Raw genomic sequence first — 17,917 nt, forward strand, 5'->3', positions numbered from 1 at the left:
ATTGTTGTTCTCTTGGCAGGTTTGTTAGCTGGCTGAAGACGACGGCGACGTTGACGCCCCCCCCCATATCTACTCTCGTCCCCGCGTGTCACAAAAGAGACAACAACGGCCGCAACCGTGATCTGCGCGAATGCAGTGAGGCGCAAGATGCGCGAGAAGGATCACTCACCGCGCAAGATGTTGCCCAGTCCAAAGCAAGGCGCGGTCTATCCGCTGCTCGGTCTCGGATCCACCCTGCCGGCACCGTTCGATCTCTCGCTCGTCAACCGGTCGTCCTCGTCGAATCTGCTGCACCAGCAGCAGCAGCAACACCAGAGCCTCGCCGAGCAACCGCTCGATCTGCGGGTGGAGCGCAAGAAGTCTTCGGCTGGCGGCGGCGGCGGCGGCACGTCCACCTCCACCTCGTCCGACGACGAGACGGATCCGCCGCGGGCCAGCTCGACCGACAGCAAGCCCGGCAGCAATGTGATATTCTTTAACGATAACAACAACAACTCGAACAATCTGAACAACAACCACAGCAAACCGTCCGATAGTGATAAGAGCCCGAGCCCTACCAACCACAACAACAACAACAACAACAGCTCGAAGTACACCAACAACAACCACATCAACATTAAGGACGAGTTCCGAATATCGAGCCTCGCGAACCACACCAACCCGAACGCCCTGTTTTCCGGACCGCCGGGCCTTAATCCGCTCATGCTGGAAGCGATCGCCAAGGCGGGACTTCCTCTCCCGTACCGTGGGTCGTTTCTGCCACCTCGATCCTCCTCCTCGTACAATCTGCAGCGGTTAAAGGAACGGGAAGCACTCGCCGTCAGTCTATCGCAGCTACGTCAGAGTGCGTCCAACAGTGGCGGTGGTGGGAATGTCCTCAACAACAACAACGCCAACATCATCAACCACAACCTGCCGACCGGAGGTGCTGGCGGCGGTACGGCAGGCTCTCACGGCAAGAACAAGGATCGGTACGCGTGCAAGTTCTGTGGCAAAGTGTTCCCGCGATCGGCTAACCTGACGCGCCATCTGCGTACCCACACGGGCGAACAGCCGTACAAATGTCGGTACTGTGAGCGATCGTTCAGCATCTCCAGCAACCTGCAGAGACACGTGCGCAACATCCACAACAAGGAGCGGCCGTTCAAGTGTGCGCTGTGTGAGCGATGCTTCGGTCAGCAGACGAACCTGGACCGGCATCTGAAGAAGCACGAAGCGGACGCAGCTGGCCTAGGCCTTGGACTGGACGAACGGCTGCGAGCGGCCCGGCGGAACAGTCGTGGCATCCCGGAAGACTCTTACTTCGAGGAGATACGATCCTTCATGGGGAAAGTGACTCAGTTACCGATCCCGCTACGATTGCAGCACCAGCAGCAACAGCAGCAGCAATCACCTTCCTCTCAGTCAAACACCGCACGGGACAGTCCGTTCGGACGGCGACAAGCTCAACAGCAGCAGCAGCAGGATGGACAAACCGATACACACTCGTCCCGCAGCTCGACACCCTCGGACGAAGAGCCCGTCTCGCCGGCGGCAAGCCTCGGCAGCGTCCCGGACCAGGACATCAAGATGGAGACGAACAACAACGAGGACGGTGACGAACCCTTACAGGTCACCTGACCACCGGACGCACGCACACGTGTGGTCCCGCGGATCTAGGGTGTACCTGCTGCTGCTGATGATGATCAACGATCACGATCCAGATGGTTCCTTCGACAGTATTCGGCCACAGTACTATCGCGCTGCTCGCACTTGCTTCGAGTGTGTGTGGTCACAGCCAACGTGTTTTGTTTTTACTACTACTACTACTACTACTACTACAACTACTAAACCCGCAAGGTACAATCGATCCTACATCGTAGCGTAAGAAGTATGGGGAAAAAAACCCTGGGCACTCGTTTGCCGGATATAGGGTGGGTTCGTTGCTAGTACCCTTTCGACTAGCACCTAAGTACCTTGTATTCAGAAGGGTGGACTCGCAACAAGAGATTCAGATTACCATTACCCATTCGACCATTACAGGTAGTGCGTTGCCGAAACGTTATAGTATTGCAGCGAGAGACGACCGACGAGAGATTATGAGATTAGGAATTAGGAAGGCACACTTAACACAACGCACAAACAGGCGTCTCTGCAAGTGACGGACACGGTGATAAAATACCCTGCTCGTTTGTAGTTTGTTAACAAAAAATCTACTTGCCATACCGATCTTATTTGCTCCCTGGAAATCGACGTTTTATATGTTTTATCGTGTTTAATTATTACTATTAGCTACTCCCCATATTACCATTTTAGCATAGAACGATTGACAGCTTGATTGACAGCTACTGTTATTGTGTAAAAAGCAACTGTGTTTAAATGATAAAATTCCGCGTCCAGATCTAAGCGAGAAAGTAATCATGGTACTCAAAAAACGAAAAGAAATTGTAAGAACCAAAGCCAAATGTAAAATCTGCTCGCCTGATCTGGAAAAAGTACGCCGAGGGAAGTATAGTAGCGAAATTTTTAACCTGTAGTGAATAGTGGGGACGCTCGTAAGCTGACCAAACCTCCGAATTGCTCCGGACACGAAATAGGTTAGAACTGGCCGGACTAGCGAAGGTGCGTCCTTACAAAGTAATGATTAGTAGTGCAAGTGTTACAAGTATTGTTGAGTTTTAGTTCTTCCTAGTTTGATAGATCGTTGCGTTGGATAGTACCGTGCGTTCGATGCACCGTGAGCTTAGCTTTGTTTGTTAATTAGTTACTGTTAGCGAATATTGAATTACCTATTTTCCCGAATTCCTCCCCTGCCCCGCAAAACCTTTCCCGGCAAGCGGCCAAACACAACAATCGAACCAAGTTGCTCTAATTAGGATTGCCGCAAACAGCGGCAAGAAGAAAATGGCGCACAAAAAACACCGACGCCATCTGATCTCCGATAAGTGTATGTCTGATGTTAGGCAGTAGACTAGAGATCGCACTCAACCCAGGAAGATTCGGAGCGTGATCATAAAACGTTTGGAGGAGGGTTTTTATCGCGCTAACTTACCTCTCGCGTAACTTCAAGAGCATCACAGCTCGAACCAGGTACCGTTCGTGGTGGATTTGTGTTTTCTTGGTAGCTGTGCGATACAGCGCGTACGATAAGCTGATCGTGTCTTTCGACTGCAGCAGAAACAAACACAAAAAACCCGGTAGCCATTAAACGTAGACCAGGTTGGAATACAAAAGCGCATTGAGGTAGCTTACCGATTCCGGACAGCGAGATGTGCGTCACCAGATTCCGGTTGACAGATAGGAGCAAGCGGTGGTTCGATTGTCGTCTACGCGGATCGCCGATAGTCCGTGGCCTAGGGAAGCGAGATTGGAAGACACACATATTTACAATTAGAAAACCAATTCCTACATTACGCCACACGCACGCTGTTACAAATTAGTTACCAATTTAATGATGGACCAAGATACCGGGCGAGATTGTCTACGTCGATAGGTCCCTACGGTTTCGCATGATCGGCACACTATAGTTAAGAAGCTAATACAAAGTGACTGGCAGAAGAAAGCCTGGATCTTAAGCCCACATAAACACGCACCATCAACTCGTCTTCCACGTGGTCCTGCTACTTGAAGAAGCGGCAGGCAAAGCAGGTTGTTTTGTAAAGTAATGTTTGTTTTATTGTTGTCCTGAGATGATTTTATCTGTTTTACACCGCTGTTTTTCTTGTACGTTTTTTTTTATTAGTCCAAATATACACACACACGCGAAACGTCGTCGCGAAAGTAAGAGCAGTAAAAAGCGAGAAGAAACAGATGAATGCAGAGCGACCAAGTCCATCGATGATGGCGATGTGGTAGAAATAAAGCGAAACTAAATAGCACACTAATCATCATAGTTAAACAAACGCAACGCGAAACGCGACTCAATAAAGGGAAACAAAACACGACGCGCACTCACCAACTTAACAGATAGGGAGGTTACTTTACGCCATCTTTCTTTTTTTACCATCACACGCTGTAGTGTGTGTGTGTGTTCCTTTTGTAAGATTTTATTTGTATTCCCCGTTACCTTCTCTTAGTTTACTACTCTTAGCCATTTCTTTTAGTGTTTCTCTCTTAGTTATTTGATTTGACTTCCATCTTGTTCTTGTCCACCAAGTAACAAACACATCATCAAACCGCGCGACCTACACAATTAATTACCCGCAACCATTATTACTATTATAACTACAAGTACTTTTTTTTTGTGTCTCTTTAAGCCGTAAGAAAACTCAAAAACAACAAATCATACAAACAAAAAAGGACAAAACACCACACAAGCTTTAGTTAGTAAGCTACTCTTTCTTTTTTGTACATGTATTTAGAAACCTATTACCGTTATAATTGTAGTGAATGTGAGTATCAAGCGAGAATAAATATCATGCACAAATAGATTGAAAAAGCAAAACAACTTTGACTGACCGTTTTTGTGTGATGTTGAGGATGTAACCCACGAAATGATGACTACCAGGCGGTCCTGCAAAAATACTACTTTAATCTGGTGTGATATCCAGATAGGTGATCGCGCCCTGAAACATACATTTTTAGCAATTTGTAAAGGTGCTGACAGCCAACAACTGGTCATACTGCATATGCTGAGGAAACTTCTCCATTTAGAAACAGAGTCTCACAGGAGGATGGTGGATCTATTCAGAACTTTTGAGGTCCTTATACTTACATTAAAAACCTGAAGTATGAAGTTCTATCCTGCATAGGAATGCGGGCAGAGCTTCATGGTAGGGATAGAGCTTCATAGCTAGGACATGAGATCGAATATTGCTCTTGAGCTCTCCAATCAACACTACTTCAGTTCAATGCAAACAAAAAGAGAGGAGGATAATAAAAATGACTTTATGCTCCTAATTACTCTTTAGAAAGTACAATGGAAGAGCTGCTATAATGACGAGCTTTGGTGAGCTGTACTTACCTTGAATGAGAATGACACCGGACGACCCGTGTAGTAAACTCTGTGTAGACTGCTGACATCAACTGTGACGGCGTTTGCTTCTTCAACTTGTAATTATTAGGCAAGTCTATTGGACATTATCGGGTCTCGGCGTGGATCACTGTCCAGGAATCTCGGCCCAAGGATGCATCTGATCTTCGACGATTTCAATTCCTCTAGACTAACGGCGAACGGGATCCCTACTCGAAAACGGCGAGTGATATATTCCGTATTTTGTGTGCTGTTGAAGTCTTCTGTATCGCAGGAGTTTGTGGACCCCGTAATAGATACAATTCCCTTGAAAATGCGGCTCTGGATTTCATAGCTGCATAGCGATCGTAACGAGGGAAAATACCTCCTCTTTCACCTCGAGGGTCAATCACGAGGAGACTAGGCTCAAATTGGCATGAAGGCGTCGAAACATCAGGCCCGGTCGTAGATGTGACAGCGGCACCGGTCTTCATACAGATTTCCCATCCACACCCCGTAGTAAGGACTAGACTATCCAACTACATGGTATCATCGAGTATAGTAAGCCAGAAATGACAGACATGACCTCAGAGATCGTTAGGCCAAAGAAGAATCGTTGAGACATCCACCAAAAAAGCCAGGACATTGAATTGGCAGAAGACGACGCTCGAACTTGAGATATTTAGAGGACCGCAGACCACGATCTGAGCCAAGTATACTTTGTCATGTGACATTTCGCGCTTGTTCGGATGTTACCTTCAGTCATTTTGCGTTCCCATCCTGACAAAGGTTTGTATTAGAAATTATGCATTTATATTTGAGCGTTGAGTTTGCTTGTGTTATTTGTTATCGGGTGAGTGGTCCAAAAAACCTCCCCCGCTTGGCTCTACTCACAATATCACAGTTTCAAATTATATAATCCTAACAAGAAAATGGGGTTGAAAAGGAAGTACAATTAATGTGGTAAACGAAAATCCTAACACTGCTAATAAGTCTTGTCAAGTGGAGCGAGAGAAAAAAGGGGGGAAAAACTCCATTACAAAAGTACAAATAGAAACAAAAGAGCGTCTCGCACACATACACCGATAGATACACCTAATATACTTATACGACCACATTATCCTTATTCCCTGGGTACGGTACGGTACCGCTAAAGCCCATTAAGCTACACGGTTTATCTTACTGTAATGAAATACGTTTTTTTCTTCACATTCACGCCCTCTCAAACTGAGTATTTTGTGTTTAAAGATTTGCCACACACAACATGCAGACTACGACGTTGGTTTAGTTTGGGCCCGGTTCGGTACAGAGCTGCGAGATTACTTAACATTACACACTAACGTTTAAATTGCTCTTGTTAACTAGTGGAGAACAGGACTGGTATGTGAGAGAAACTAATTGATATTGGTTGAAATCCTTTTTGTTTGCCTTTGTTCCTCGTAGTAAACTACACACGGATGATTTAGGGAAAGATTGAGATAGGAAGAGAGACAGAGAGAGAAAGAGAGATTGTGCAGATATCCTGAGCGGGGTTTACTAACTCGGACTAGTATTGCGGAAGCTCCGGACGCTTACCTTACTTCCACGCCACCGGAAACAGCATCCACTTCTGCAGCTCGTTCCGCACATCGCACGGACCCAGAAACAGTTCGTACTTATCTTCGCCATCATCCTTTATCATCGTAACGCTCCGCTCGAGACATTCCGAAGCGTCCCCAATGTTCTTCAGATGGTACGTATCCGTCTCGTACACCCACCGTTGATTCGGCTTCTGACTTCCGCACGTTACCATCTTTATCTTTCTCGTACCTTCCACAATTTCCTCCCCATCGATACTGGTCTTGCGGAACGAATCCAGGCAAATCCCTTCGTCCGTCATGATGCGCCCATAGTCGTCGATCACGAACTGCTCATCCAGCACGTTGATCAGCAGCGAACACTTTTGCAGATACGCCTGACCGTACGGTTGATTAATGGCCGTGTTCGTTTTTGGCTTGTGCAGACAGAATGGGCTGTGTTTGGCCGCCTTCATCGAGTCGCCGATCCGTTTCACATTTTCCGTGAGGTATTTGATGAGAAACTTCCACTTGAGCTCCGGGTTAAGATTTTTTATGATGAGATTTATCTTCTTCATCAGCGTGAGGTACTCCTGGTAGTCGAACGTTGACGTGAGGTCGATCGGTTGTATGCGGCCGAAAAATTTGTTCGGCGCCGGGAAGAAGTTTTGGGGCCAGACGCGCCTCAGGTACCAGTCGAACGATTTGCAGTTTAGGGTGCGCTTCAGTGCCAATCGATTGGAAACGTTCTACGAAGGGAAGGCAATATTAGTTCGCTGTACAAAACGATCTTCAAAATGGCGGACTTACCAAGCTTTTGAACTCTTCGGTACCCTTGTTGAACTTGAAGAAAAACTTGGCCCAATCATCCATCCAAACGAGAGCGACACGGGCCAGGTTTTCGTTGAGAATCTATGGAAGATAATAGAAATTGTTTTAAAATATCTCTTTTAGATTAAGTAATATAATTATTTCAATCATATTACCCCACTAACGCCACCAGGAAACGTATATGGTGAGCTCTTCCGGAACAGATGACCAACGTGCGAGCAGGGTGCAATCTCCACCTCCCCACCACACTGCCACACCCGGAAAGACATCTCCAGATTATCGCCACCCCATATCTTCAACCGCTCATCGTACGCCCCAATATCGAAAAAGTATTTCCGGTCGATCGTGAACAACCCTCCTGCCATAGCCGGCGTATGGAACGGTGTGGTCGTATCCTTCCGACGTTCCGCCAGCTCCTCATCGCTCAACGCGTACCACCGGAAGTGCAGCGGCCAGTTAAACGCACCCCAATGAAACTCAAAGCTTTTAATGTACGAAAAATTATCGTCCGAAATGATGTCGATCACGGGGCAGACGACTTTTTTGGGGTTTTCTTGGACCCGGGCTAGAAGTGGTTCGAGCCATCCCGGTGAACACTCACAGTGAGCATCGAGGAAGGTAAGCGTGTCGCCGGTTGCCATCCTTGCTCCCAGCAGTCTTGCCGCCACGAGTCCTTCGCGCTGATTTAACCTCAAAATGGTAACGGATATTGGAAGCTTCTGGACGTAGTTATCGAGCTCGTGCTTGAGGAACCGTCGATCGCTAGCATCATCCACCAGCAGAATCTCTCTCACGAGCCCTTTCGGTGATCGATTGATAACGCTCCACACCGTCCGCAACAACACCGACCACGCTTCATTGTGGAAAACGATTATAATCGAAGTGGTTGGCAGTTTGGCGGGATATTGCTTCGATACGCATTTCGGTTTCCGCACATCCGGTAAACTACGGTTCAGTGCGATCCGGTCGCTAGCGAGCAGATTGTACCGGTTGATCTGAAACAACTGTTGCATCCTGAGCAGATCCTTCGCCTGTATGACGACCGGATCGCCGTTCTCACCGACACCCGGCACCGATCGAAGTTGTTTGTGTTTCATGAAATCTTTCGACAGGTTGCCGGTCGTACCGACACCCACATAGTGCCCCACAATCTGCGGTATCCGAGGACGGTCCGGGAATTTATTGCTCCTGAAACGACATGAGATGATAGGAACGCTGCTGCTTATCGCTTCCCCAGAGAGCCGTAGCCGACTACACTTACCTCACATGTCGGTGATAGTTGATAAACTTTCGAACGAATATTTCGAAATCAAATAAAAACAAATACACACTAAACACGAACGAAATGATGATGTACACGTAGAAAATCTTGACCCGCAAACGGAACATCATCGTTAAGCCGCACCAATCTCCACGGCAATAGCGGAGCTGATTTGTGGAGTAGAAAAGGAAACCCCCTACGAACCCGTTTGCACTGGGCTTAACACTTACAAATACTGCTTACGGAATAATTAAGCTAAAAACTACGGAATGGTTACAGGAATAATACGTAAGGTAAGTTTTGTAACATTTTGTATAATTTGTTGTTTTCCCTGCTGTGTTTTTTTCGCTTATGTCGACCAATTTGACACATAAACATTACCGCGATGACAGCAGCGAAACGCTTAAATCCACACGCTTAAATGGAAACGGTTTTGATGTTGCACTGTGGGAACATGAGTGGAGTGAAATTTGAAAAATACATATTTTTTGCTTAAATATTTAAATTTTATATCAAAAATGAATTGAAGCGTAATCTTCTGTAAAACAAAGTGAAACAACCCGTTGCAAATATTTATTTATACTAAAAACCTCAAATGCACGTCGGTCAAGAGGAAGGAAATCGAGGAATCGTTTCGAAGATTACTGCGACTTATTTTTGACTCCATTTATAAGTTTTTTTTTATCTTCATCTTCATATATTCCAGCACTCAATAATAATTACAAAGTAGTAATTCCAAAGAAATCTCTTTTCAAAGTAAATTTCATCAACCAACTGTAAACACATGGAACCGACCAGAGCCGGCGGCCTAGAAACCCATCCCTCCGCAAACGCCACACCAAGAAAGTACAATGAACCAATTTTTAACCTGAATCGTGAACGTAAGCATCCAACATACATGCGCCAAATTCCGGTGAAACCTTACGAGCGGGCCCCTGATTACGGTCGGTCGATTCTCTGTTTTCGGTACTACGTCATGTCCCATTCAAAAATTGCCCGAACCCAATACGAGCTGGCTGGCTGCTGGCTGGAGGGTGAAAATCCCATCAGCAGCGTAGTTCATCCCGTACGAATCCCTGCGATACGCGCGTCACCAAAACGGCGTTCATTTCTGAGTAAAAGCTCCCAGGACGAGAGTTCGGGAAGCTTTGGAAATGTGGCACAAAAAAAACACACACTCACCAAATAAAGCGGACATTGTCTGGAAGGACCTTTACGGGTAATTAATAATTTAACAATAACATTCGAATGATTCGAATTTAGCCAATGATTTCGCAATCTTGCAATTGTGCGTCCGCTCGCGTTCAGTTACTTAACGATTCATGCGCATTTTTCCTCCATCCGCTTGTGTGTGTGTCTGTCTATGCCGCTGTGTGTATGTTGATGAATCGTCGTGAATTTTACCGGCATTTGTTGGCATTTGGCGCTCGGGCAATGCTGCTCCTGCTAGTAGTACGCTCCACTGGGCCCGACCAAGCGAACGCCACGCCGTGATTCTGTCTACGTCATTCAGCGTTCGCTCGTTGGCGCAGAAAGACGCGAAGTTCCGGTTCCGTTCCAAGCGGGCAAGCTTCAAAGTGCTTCTCACAACAAAAAGACGGAGTGACCGACGGGGTATTTGGGGTGTTGGTGTGCTTTTTTGTTATTGTTATTGACGCCCCGAGTCACCGTGCTAGTGGATGGCAGAGCCGAAGTCAACGCATCCTGCTGCCACCATCATCTGATGTCCTGAGGAGGTTGTCCCTTCATTCATCATCACAGCAGGGGGGGCGAGTTTTTGCTTGTGCTTGATGAGCTTGTTTTACTACTGTACGTGTTGTTAGACCGGTCTGTGTTGCTCCCAAAAGTGTCCCCGGAGTTTGTCGGAAAAGTTTGTCCTCGGGGTCTCCCTTGCCGTGAATTCTGCGCGGTCCATGGTTCAGCAATCTTTACCAACACCGTTCGGAACATTTCGGGGACATTTCTCGGGGAGTTGCTGCGCAAAACAGAAAGGCAATCTCCGGTGATGTAGCCCGGCCCGCGTTCAACCCACCCCGAATCGGAAGTGTCTGACACGGCGACGACGACGTGTGGATGTGTTAAATTAATTAAGTTTTAGTGACGCATCAGGTCTGTGATATATAGTGACGAGGGCGAACTACCCGAAAGCGAATAGATTGTCATTTATCTTCGCACACAAACTCGTTCCAAAGTACGCGGCACGGAACATTCTCTGTGTTTGTGTGGTGTGTTGCATCACGTTGAGCAAAAACCCCGAACTGCAGCTAGTGCAGGAGTGCATCAGGGGTGCATCTCACACGCGTCTCACGCACACGGCTCACCCGAACCTCGCTGCTGAAGCCCCGTAAGTATCGTGTCTATATTTAAACGCTACCAAGCTAACGTTACCGCACCACGGGTCGGGTAGTAAACACCCGTAGAACGGCCGCCATGCCTAGAACGCGCTTTGGAGAACGCTCGACAATGTGCGTGGGTGTGGGATATTTCGATTCGCGAAAAATACGCGCGCCATTTCCGATACTCCAACTCCCAACCCGACAGCCGACGCGAGACACTCTGACTGAGACGCAGTAAAAGTTCACGGTCAAATAGGGTATTCATCTAATTCGAGTCACCCTGCCCCCGCGCTATAGCATCTCATACTCCCCATCGGTGGGGAGTTCGTTCTGTCGCGCTCGGCCGACTGTTTATATGGCTTTTTCTTGACATCGATGAAAAGCGTTTGTCGGGCCTCACGTGAGCAGCAGAAAACTCGCACGTGAGAGTGAGATGGAATGACGATACTGATGAGCTGCTGGTAGATCTTCAAAATAAGAAGCATCAGGAACGTGTGCCTGTGTGTGAAAGAGGAGACCGAAAAGTTCGGGAAAAAGCCAATGTCCGACCGATGCGACCGTGTGTGTATGATGGGGGTCTCCTTCCCCTGAACCATTTCCCATCCTCACCGTCCTTGGTGATAAACCTTTGGAAAATGGATGATTAATGGTAGGCCTCCGTGTATCCGGAGGAAATTTGAGCCACTTCCACCCGAGCGGCCAGATTCGGGAAAACAACAACAGAAGCGAGTGAAGAAGCGTTAAGCTTATCGCATTTGGAATGTGAGTCTATGTGGGGAAATGTGCTGTGGTGATGCTGTTTACGCTTTTACCACTGGCGAGAGTGAGTGTCCTGTCAGGACCCACGGCTGGAGTCGCTCGGGACGATGACGAAGGTTTCACTGATGGCTCTGTTACTTTATGCTGTAGCTTTTCTTATCGTTGATATTTTTTGTTATTGTTAGGATTTCCATCCCATATCTGGCTTCGGTCAAATGTATATATGCGGGTTGGTTAGGATGATGAGATGAAAAATGAAGTTTCATACAACGGAACGGAATGTGTGGTCTGCAATGAATGCTGTTATTTGGATGTTTGGAGCTGGGTGGGTTTGGTGGAGAGAAAATGATTAAACGTTTAAAATCGTTCAATAATAGATTATGTACATTTGGACAAAACTAAAGCATAAGTAAGCTCATAGTAGCAGATGCGGAATGTGTCCCACCAGTCGCTTCAGAACTTCAAGCGTTGTTTGTTGTTGATAGGTGTGATATAGGAAATGCTTTAAATTTAACAAGTCTGCATAGCAAGATTGCTCATAATACACGGTGTAAAGCTTGCTGAATTAATCCAATTATATCAAGCTCATAATAAAACTATGTAAAGCTTGTCCCACCGCTGTACATTTTGTTCACTGCGAAGAATGTTTTAATGAACTGTTTAATTCATTTTGATTGTCCTTCTATTTTTATTTTATTGATCGTTAGAAAAACAATTTGTCTTCTTCAGATAACTTTTTAGGTATAAACGACACTTTCCACGTACGTTAACTTCAAGTAATCGATATGGAAGCGACGTACCTGAAATGAATTACTATTACAAACACGGTTTGAATAATTGGTTTTCATTTCCATTTCCTTCTTTCCTTATACTCAAATCACTCGAATATTTGAAACCCACTTCGTGCCACTTAAAACAGAAAGCATCGGATTATTGTGCCTGGTGTACGAGCTTTTCCCAGTTCTCCCACCCCCCCCCCCCCCCCCCCCCCCCCCCCCCCCTCCACACCAAATGAAAATCGTTTATTCATGTAACATTATGCGTTTGCCGGGATTGAAAGGCAAACAAAAAAAAAAAAAACGGCAGCTTGTAATTTCCATTTCACTCTTGCTCTCCTTCCTTCCAAACCTTAATTGCTGCAAGGCAATCATTATCAAGCACAGAGCGTGTGGGCTTCCCGCCGACTTCCCAAAACATGGGCCAAACTAATGCTGTTCTTTTCTCGTCCTTTTCCTTCCAAGCGGTGAGCTAAATATTTAATAAAGCACACGAAAACGGCCAGGGATGGAAAGAGAGACCTTTGCCTTGCTCTCTAACGATTCATTGTGAAATTGAATGAAATCGAGCGAAAAGCTTCCATCTCGTGCTCCATCAAGCAGCTTGGCGGGCAGGATGGTGATAGTGTTTTGCTATTTACACCACGGTTGGAAAAGCGTCACTGGGCACAGAAAAGGACCCCTTAGAAAGGACAGCCTAAAGGTAAAGAAGCACTAGTACGATGGTTGACATTCCGAAGGGTGCCTTTCATTCCAGTGTGTTCGCCGGATAATAAGGCGAACACGCGACAAAACATCAGCGTCCGAGAGGATGAATGTGTTGTCAGCGTCTGGCACTCGTCATCGTGGTGCTGGTGCTTCCGTCTAATTTGTCCAACCAACTTTTGCAGCAAACGATGCAATGCGACCATGAATCCTGGCTTTTCCGTCTTCAATTGAAATGCCTTTAACCTTTCGGCGCTGCAAAGATTGCTTTGCCGAATGGGTGACAAAGGCCGCCACTATTTCTACACGGAATTTGTAAATTTTATGTAACTTCCTCGATGAAAAAAAAGAAGAGAGGCAGAAACCCCGGTAAGGAAAAGGAAAACCAGTCGCCGTTTGGCAGAAAACAATATCCATTCAAATAGGCATCGCGGTCTTGCACGGTCCACGGTGGTGCCTTTTGTAATCAGGATGACGTCCCAGGGGCGTGGAGCACGCAGCCTGTGGGTGGCCGATGGATGGGAAAATCCAATTTCCTTCCACTAACCAACGAAAGTGAGCCACTGCTCCACGATTCGGTTCTAATGAGCGTCAATGTTTCGTAGCTCCTTCTTCACGAGCCTTTCCACGCACGTCTTTCCTTCATTGCCACCCACTCGTTAACGGTTGTTTCATTTCCTTCCGGAGAAAGCAGAAGCGAAAAAAAGAAAAGACTCGAACGTCGATTTGCAGCGAGCAGCGCTTACTCGGCCCAGATGAACAGTTTTATCAAATGAAGCGTGACAATATCATCATTATCAGTTTGGTCTTCCGAGGGGTGTGAGTGGGTGATATTCTGACTGGGAGGGATTTTCCGTTTTCTTTCCCTTTGGTCACCCGTTCTGCTCAGTTTTGAACGGTGTACCGAGGAACAAAAGGGTCGTTGCCCGCATTTTCTTCGCCTGACAGGTCAAATACGCATTTTATTATCTCCGCTTTCTTGCGTAAGATGCACAATTCGGTAGACGAAAAAGGAGGAGCTTTTTTTCTTAACTTCCTTTCTGTGCTTAGCATCGAGGTGTGATAAAATTGTGTAGAAGATTTTTTTTCGATGTGGAGATCCTCATTTTTTTCTTGCTTCGTATGCTTGGGAGTTCTGAGAAAGGAAGATAGTGAAGGCAAGAGAAAAAAAAGCGTTTTTGGGTGGAAAGCAAGGCAGATAACATTGTGGTGAATTTCTGTCTCAAGACAGGGGAAATTATTTTCAGCTTATTAGGCACCTTTTTCCACTACAATTCTTTTTCTTTTCGATGTATATACAAATTATTTATGAATATAAATTTTATGAACTTATCTATTTTTAAATTAAGGCTTCAGTTATTTATGTATATTATATATTATATATTATTGGGCTTTGTAAAAATGAAGCAAAAGCTAAGAATAATTGAACATTTGATTTATTAAATTGTACAAACCTCAATGTTTTTAAAATTTAATTCTAATTTGACTACATTTTAAGACTTTAACCATTTTCGTTGATAAATTATAACTCATTTTTCAATTGAAACATGATTGAAAATGATTTATTTATTTAAAACAAAAAAACTTCAAAATTTTAATTTAACTTTGATCCTGTTTTTCTATATGTTGAATGTTTTAATGATAATCACTCTCAGTCTCTTAGTGCTTGAAGACATAAGTTTGCAAATTTTAAACTAATAAAATTCAATATCATTCTGATAACTTTTAATTGCCTCAGTTGGTATTATGTATCTTTTTTAAGATCATTTAGATAAAATTTAACAAAAATTTAATCATTACTTATAATTTATGCTGCTTCTAATTTTAAGTAGTCCTAAAAGATAAAAATTCTATGTTATTTTCCTTATATCAGTTCCCATTCTACTTTACTTGGTCAACATTTCCCGGAAAATCAAAATGATCTTCTAGAGCATTCATTTTAGCTTAAAGTACTTTAAGTATTTCATCACCTATTAGTACATCTCACCAGATGATGCAACGCGAGCCAAGCGAGAGAGCAAGCGAGGGAAAGGCAAAACCTTCGCGATTAAAGCAACCTCCTCCCCACCGGACGTCAAAGTAATTCGGTGTGCATGCAGACAAACTTCACGTTTCATGAATCATCCAAGTGCAAAGTGTACAAAACAATCAGACGCCATGCCCGTGCCACCCACACCGTGGTACCGAACCGAGGTTTATCACGGCGTCAGCAGAAAACCCGCTCACTCTCACTCTCAGTCACAGCGTGAGTCGGTGAGTTTATTTTTATCTCATCTCACACAGCAGCGCTCACGCTGTACAGACTGTTGAACGGAATTTGCCCTTGATTGAGGGTTTTAGCTTCAAGTTTTAAGGACAAATAAAGCATTTCAGTATTACGTTGGTCGTATTTTAGCTTCTACTTTAGAAAATCTAATTTAGAAACTTAAAGAGTGAGCGGTTGTGTTTATCTCACGCATGCGAGCTCACCTTGTGTCAGTCATCGCCCACATAAACGATACCAACAAGTGAGCTAGACACTCACACACATAACCTTCTAAACACCCCCCCCCCTTTACGGAACTAGTAATATGTTTTTCCGAGCGGTGTGGAAAAATGAAAAATCAACCTCAACCCCTCCTCCGCTCATTTTCTTCCTCACCCTCCACGACAGACAGGTGTGGAAAATCGTAGCCACGCATCGAAGCCAACACCGATCGACGAGGTTTGTTTTCGTTTGTGCCGTTCAAATGGTGGAGGTCGATAGCCGGTAAGGGTGACACAAGCACACTTCCCTTCCCCACCACCATCTTCCCGAGAATTTCCACTCCCGGTAGTCGGTGAGTAGCGAAACGCACACGGTGAACGGTTTTCACGAACTTTGGTGTACACAAAAACGGGTGCAAACGGCGTCATTACCTCAACCGGTGGGTGAGTGTGTCGGTGTGCATGTTTGTGAGGGAGAGGTTGCAAAAAGAGGAGAGGAGTGGGGCTTTGGCGTCGGGGTCCCTTCTGCCGGGCGGTTGGCAGCAGCAGGCATGGTTCGCTGCGAGCAGGTTAGTTGAGCTCAAACCGCGACCGTTGCAGCACGTGTACAGAGTATAGAGCAGCACCGAGCAGATACGGCGCTTGTGCTTGGCCTAACGTTTTTTCCACACGCTTCCCTTTTGCTTTAGTTCGGAATTTTCGGATCGGAAGCAGCTAAACATAGTTTTCCATTTATAAAAAAAGAAAAAGCTGGAAATTTTAAATCTTGTGTCAATTAAGTGTGTCACGTAGTGTATTGGATCGGTGTTCGAGTTTCGATTTTTTCGGAATTTTCTAAATTGTGGCGATATAAGAAACTTGCGTAAAGTAGTGCAAAATTTTGCTGTGAAGCTTTGGGTGAAATCGAAAAAAAAGTGGGAGCAGCAAGAATCCTCCAGTGTTAAGGCCAGCGAGAGAGTTGATTAAACGGATTCACAAACCCCGTTCGAGTGATTTTTTGGGCATCGATTAAACAAAATCCAACTACGACCACACAAAATGTCCTGGAGATACGCGGTACGTCCATATATCGTTTTGTCTGTCTGTGTGGGTAAAAGGGTTTAATGGGTTTGTAGAAGTTAAAAACGAGGAAGTTTTCTACAGGAACGTCCCTCCTACCCACTATCACCCTGGGTTAAGTGGGGTTTGATCGTGAACGTGGATTTAATGCACATTTTATTAGAGTTGAAAGTTGTTCTGCTTTATGCGTTGGTGATTATGGGTTTGAATTTAGGAGCACTTTTTGTGAGGAAATCAAATCAATTTTGGAGAGTAAAAAACTCGAGTTTTATGCCTTAAAATTGTATAAAAAGTTTAAAAAATTATATAAAGAAGTATTAAATTGGCGAATTGCCTACCTTTAGGCGTTGTAATCTATATTTCACGATACTACTGATAGGTAAATACCAAAATGAAATACTACAAGCATCAGAGTTTATATTACCCTATTTGAATTTTAAAATAATAACGCCTAAAGGTATGCAACCCTTCATGCTTAAACAATCTTAAAACTAAATATTTTTTCTGATAATTCACCTGAAAACAGTCTTATATGAACTCGCAAATAAATCTAAATATTATTAAGCATTTCTCATCCACAACTTCCCTCACTATTCAAACACCATATGATCGCTACCAGCGTTCCTAGCGCTCCTTCCTTCAACGGTTCTAGTATGAAAATAAATGCTTCCAATTTAGTTTAGAGCTACGGCACTAAAGCCAAAACAATCGCTTCCGTCTGCTGCCGTAATCCCATCATTTATCCGGTAATCGATCCTGTAACTCTTCACCGCTGTCGCTTCCAATTTCCGCCCGGTACCCCGTTAATGGTCCGGAATGGTGATTTAGTGTGTATGGCACACAAAGAAAAGGGAACCCGAACGGTTGTCGTCTGTGATTCATCCCGGTGATCTCGGTGTGCAATAGTTATGAGCATAGCTTTAACCTGAGACCACCATCCGACCGATTGATCGGTCAGGTCAAATGACGCCGTACCTTTAACTGGGCTGAGGAGACTGGGCTTGGGAGGTTTGGATCTCCGCCACCATTGTTGTCGGACTGTTGGGAAGCAAATCAGCTGCACGGCTACTACCGGAGATTTGCTTGCGACTGCCGCTCTACTAAATGGCTAATCAGACGAGCGGTTGTGACACATGTGCATTCGATTTGTGTAGATGCCCAACCTCTATAAATTGTGCTACACCGGAAATAGATTATCTCGATAGTATCGATGACAATGTCGGACGGGACAAAACAAA

At 45.3% G+C, this 17,917-nt stretch overlaps 2 protein-coding genes across 3 annotated transcripts in view; one reads left to right on the top strand and one right to left on the bottom strand.

Annotated features, from left to right (window-relative positions):
* The window catches only part of LOC118517150 (histone-lysine N-methyltransferase MECOM-like), a 45,341-nt gene extending 40,918 nt beyond the window's left edge, over window positions 1–4,423 (top strand). The window contains exon 2 of the mRNA XM_036063011.1: window positions 20–4,423. Coding sequence (XP_035918904.1) covers window positions 148–1,620 — 1,473 coding nt within the window. The 5' untranslated portion in view covers window positions 20–147 and the 3' untranslated portion in view covers window positions 1,621–4,423. The remainder of the gene's footprint in view (window positions 1–19) is intronic.
* A 1,292-nt stretch (window positions 4,424–5,715) lies between these two features.
* LOC118517149 (polypeptide N-acetylgalactosaminyltransferase 3-like) lies at window positions 5,716–8,948 on the bottom strand. Of its 2 annotated transcripts, XM_036063010.1 has the most exons (5): window positions 8,579–8,948; window positions 7,473–8,505; window positions 7,297–7,398; window positions 6,506–7,235; window positions 5,716–6,377 (listed from the first exon to the last, which is right to left on the bottom strand). In XM_036063010.1, exons 1-4 carry the CDS (start codon window positions 8,707–8,709, stop codon window positions 6,507–6,509), a joined length of 1,995 nt encoding a protein of 664 aa, XP_035918903.1. In that variant the 5' UTR covers window positions 8,710–8,948; the 3' UTR covers window positions 5,716–6,377; window position 6,506. The 2 variants fall into 2 exon arrangements, with proteins under 2 accessions (XP_035918903.1, XP_035918902.1); XM_036063009.1 differs by having other exon boundaries at window positions 5,716–7,235.
* Between the last annotated feature and the right edge of the window lie 8,969 nt (window positions 8,949–17,917).

The sequence above is a fragment of the Anopheles stephensi genome, unplaced genomic scaffold (genome assembly GCF_013141755.1).
Source record: "Anopheles stephensi strain Indian unplaced genomic scaffold, UCI_ANSTEP_V1.0 ucontig54, whole genome shotgun sequence".
NCBI lineage: Eukaryota > Metazoa > Arthropoda > Insecta > Diptera > Culicidae > Anopheles > Anopheles stephensi.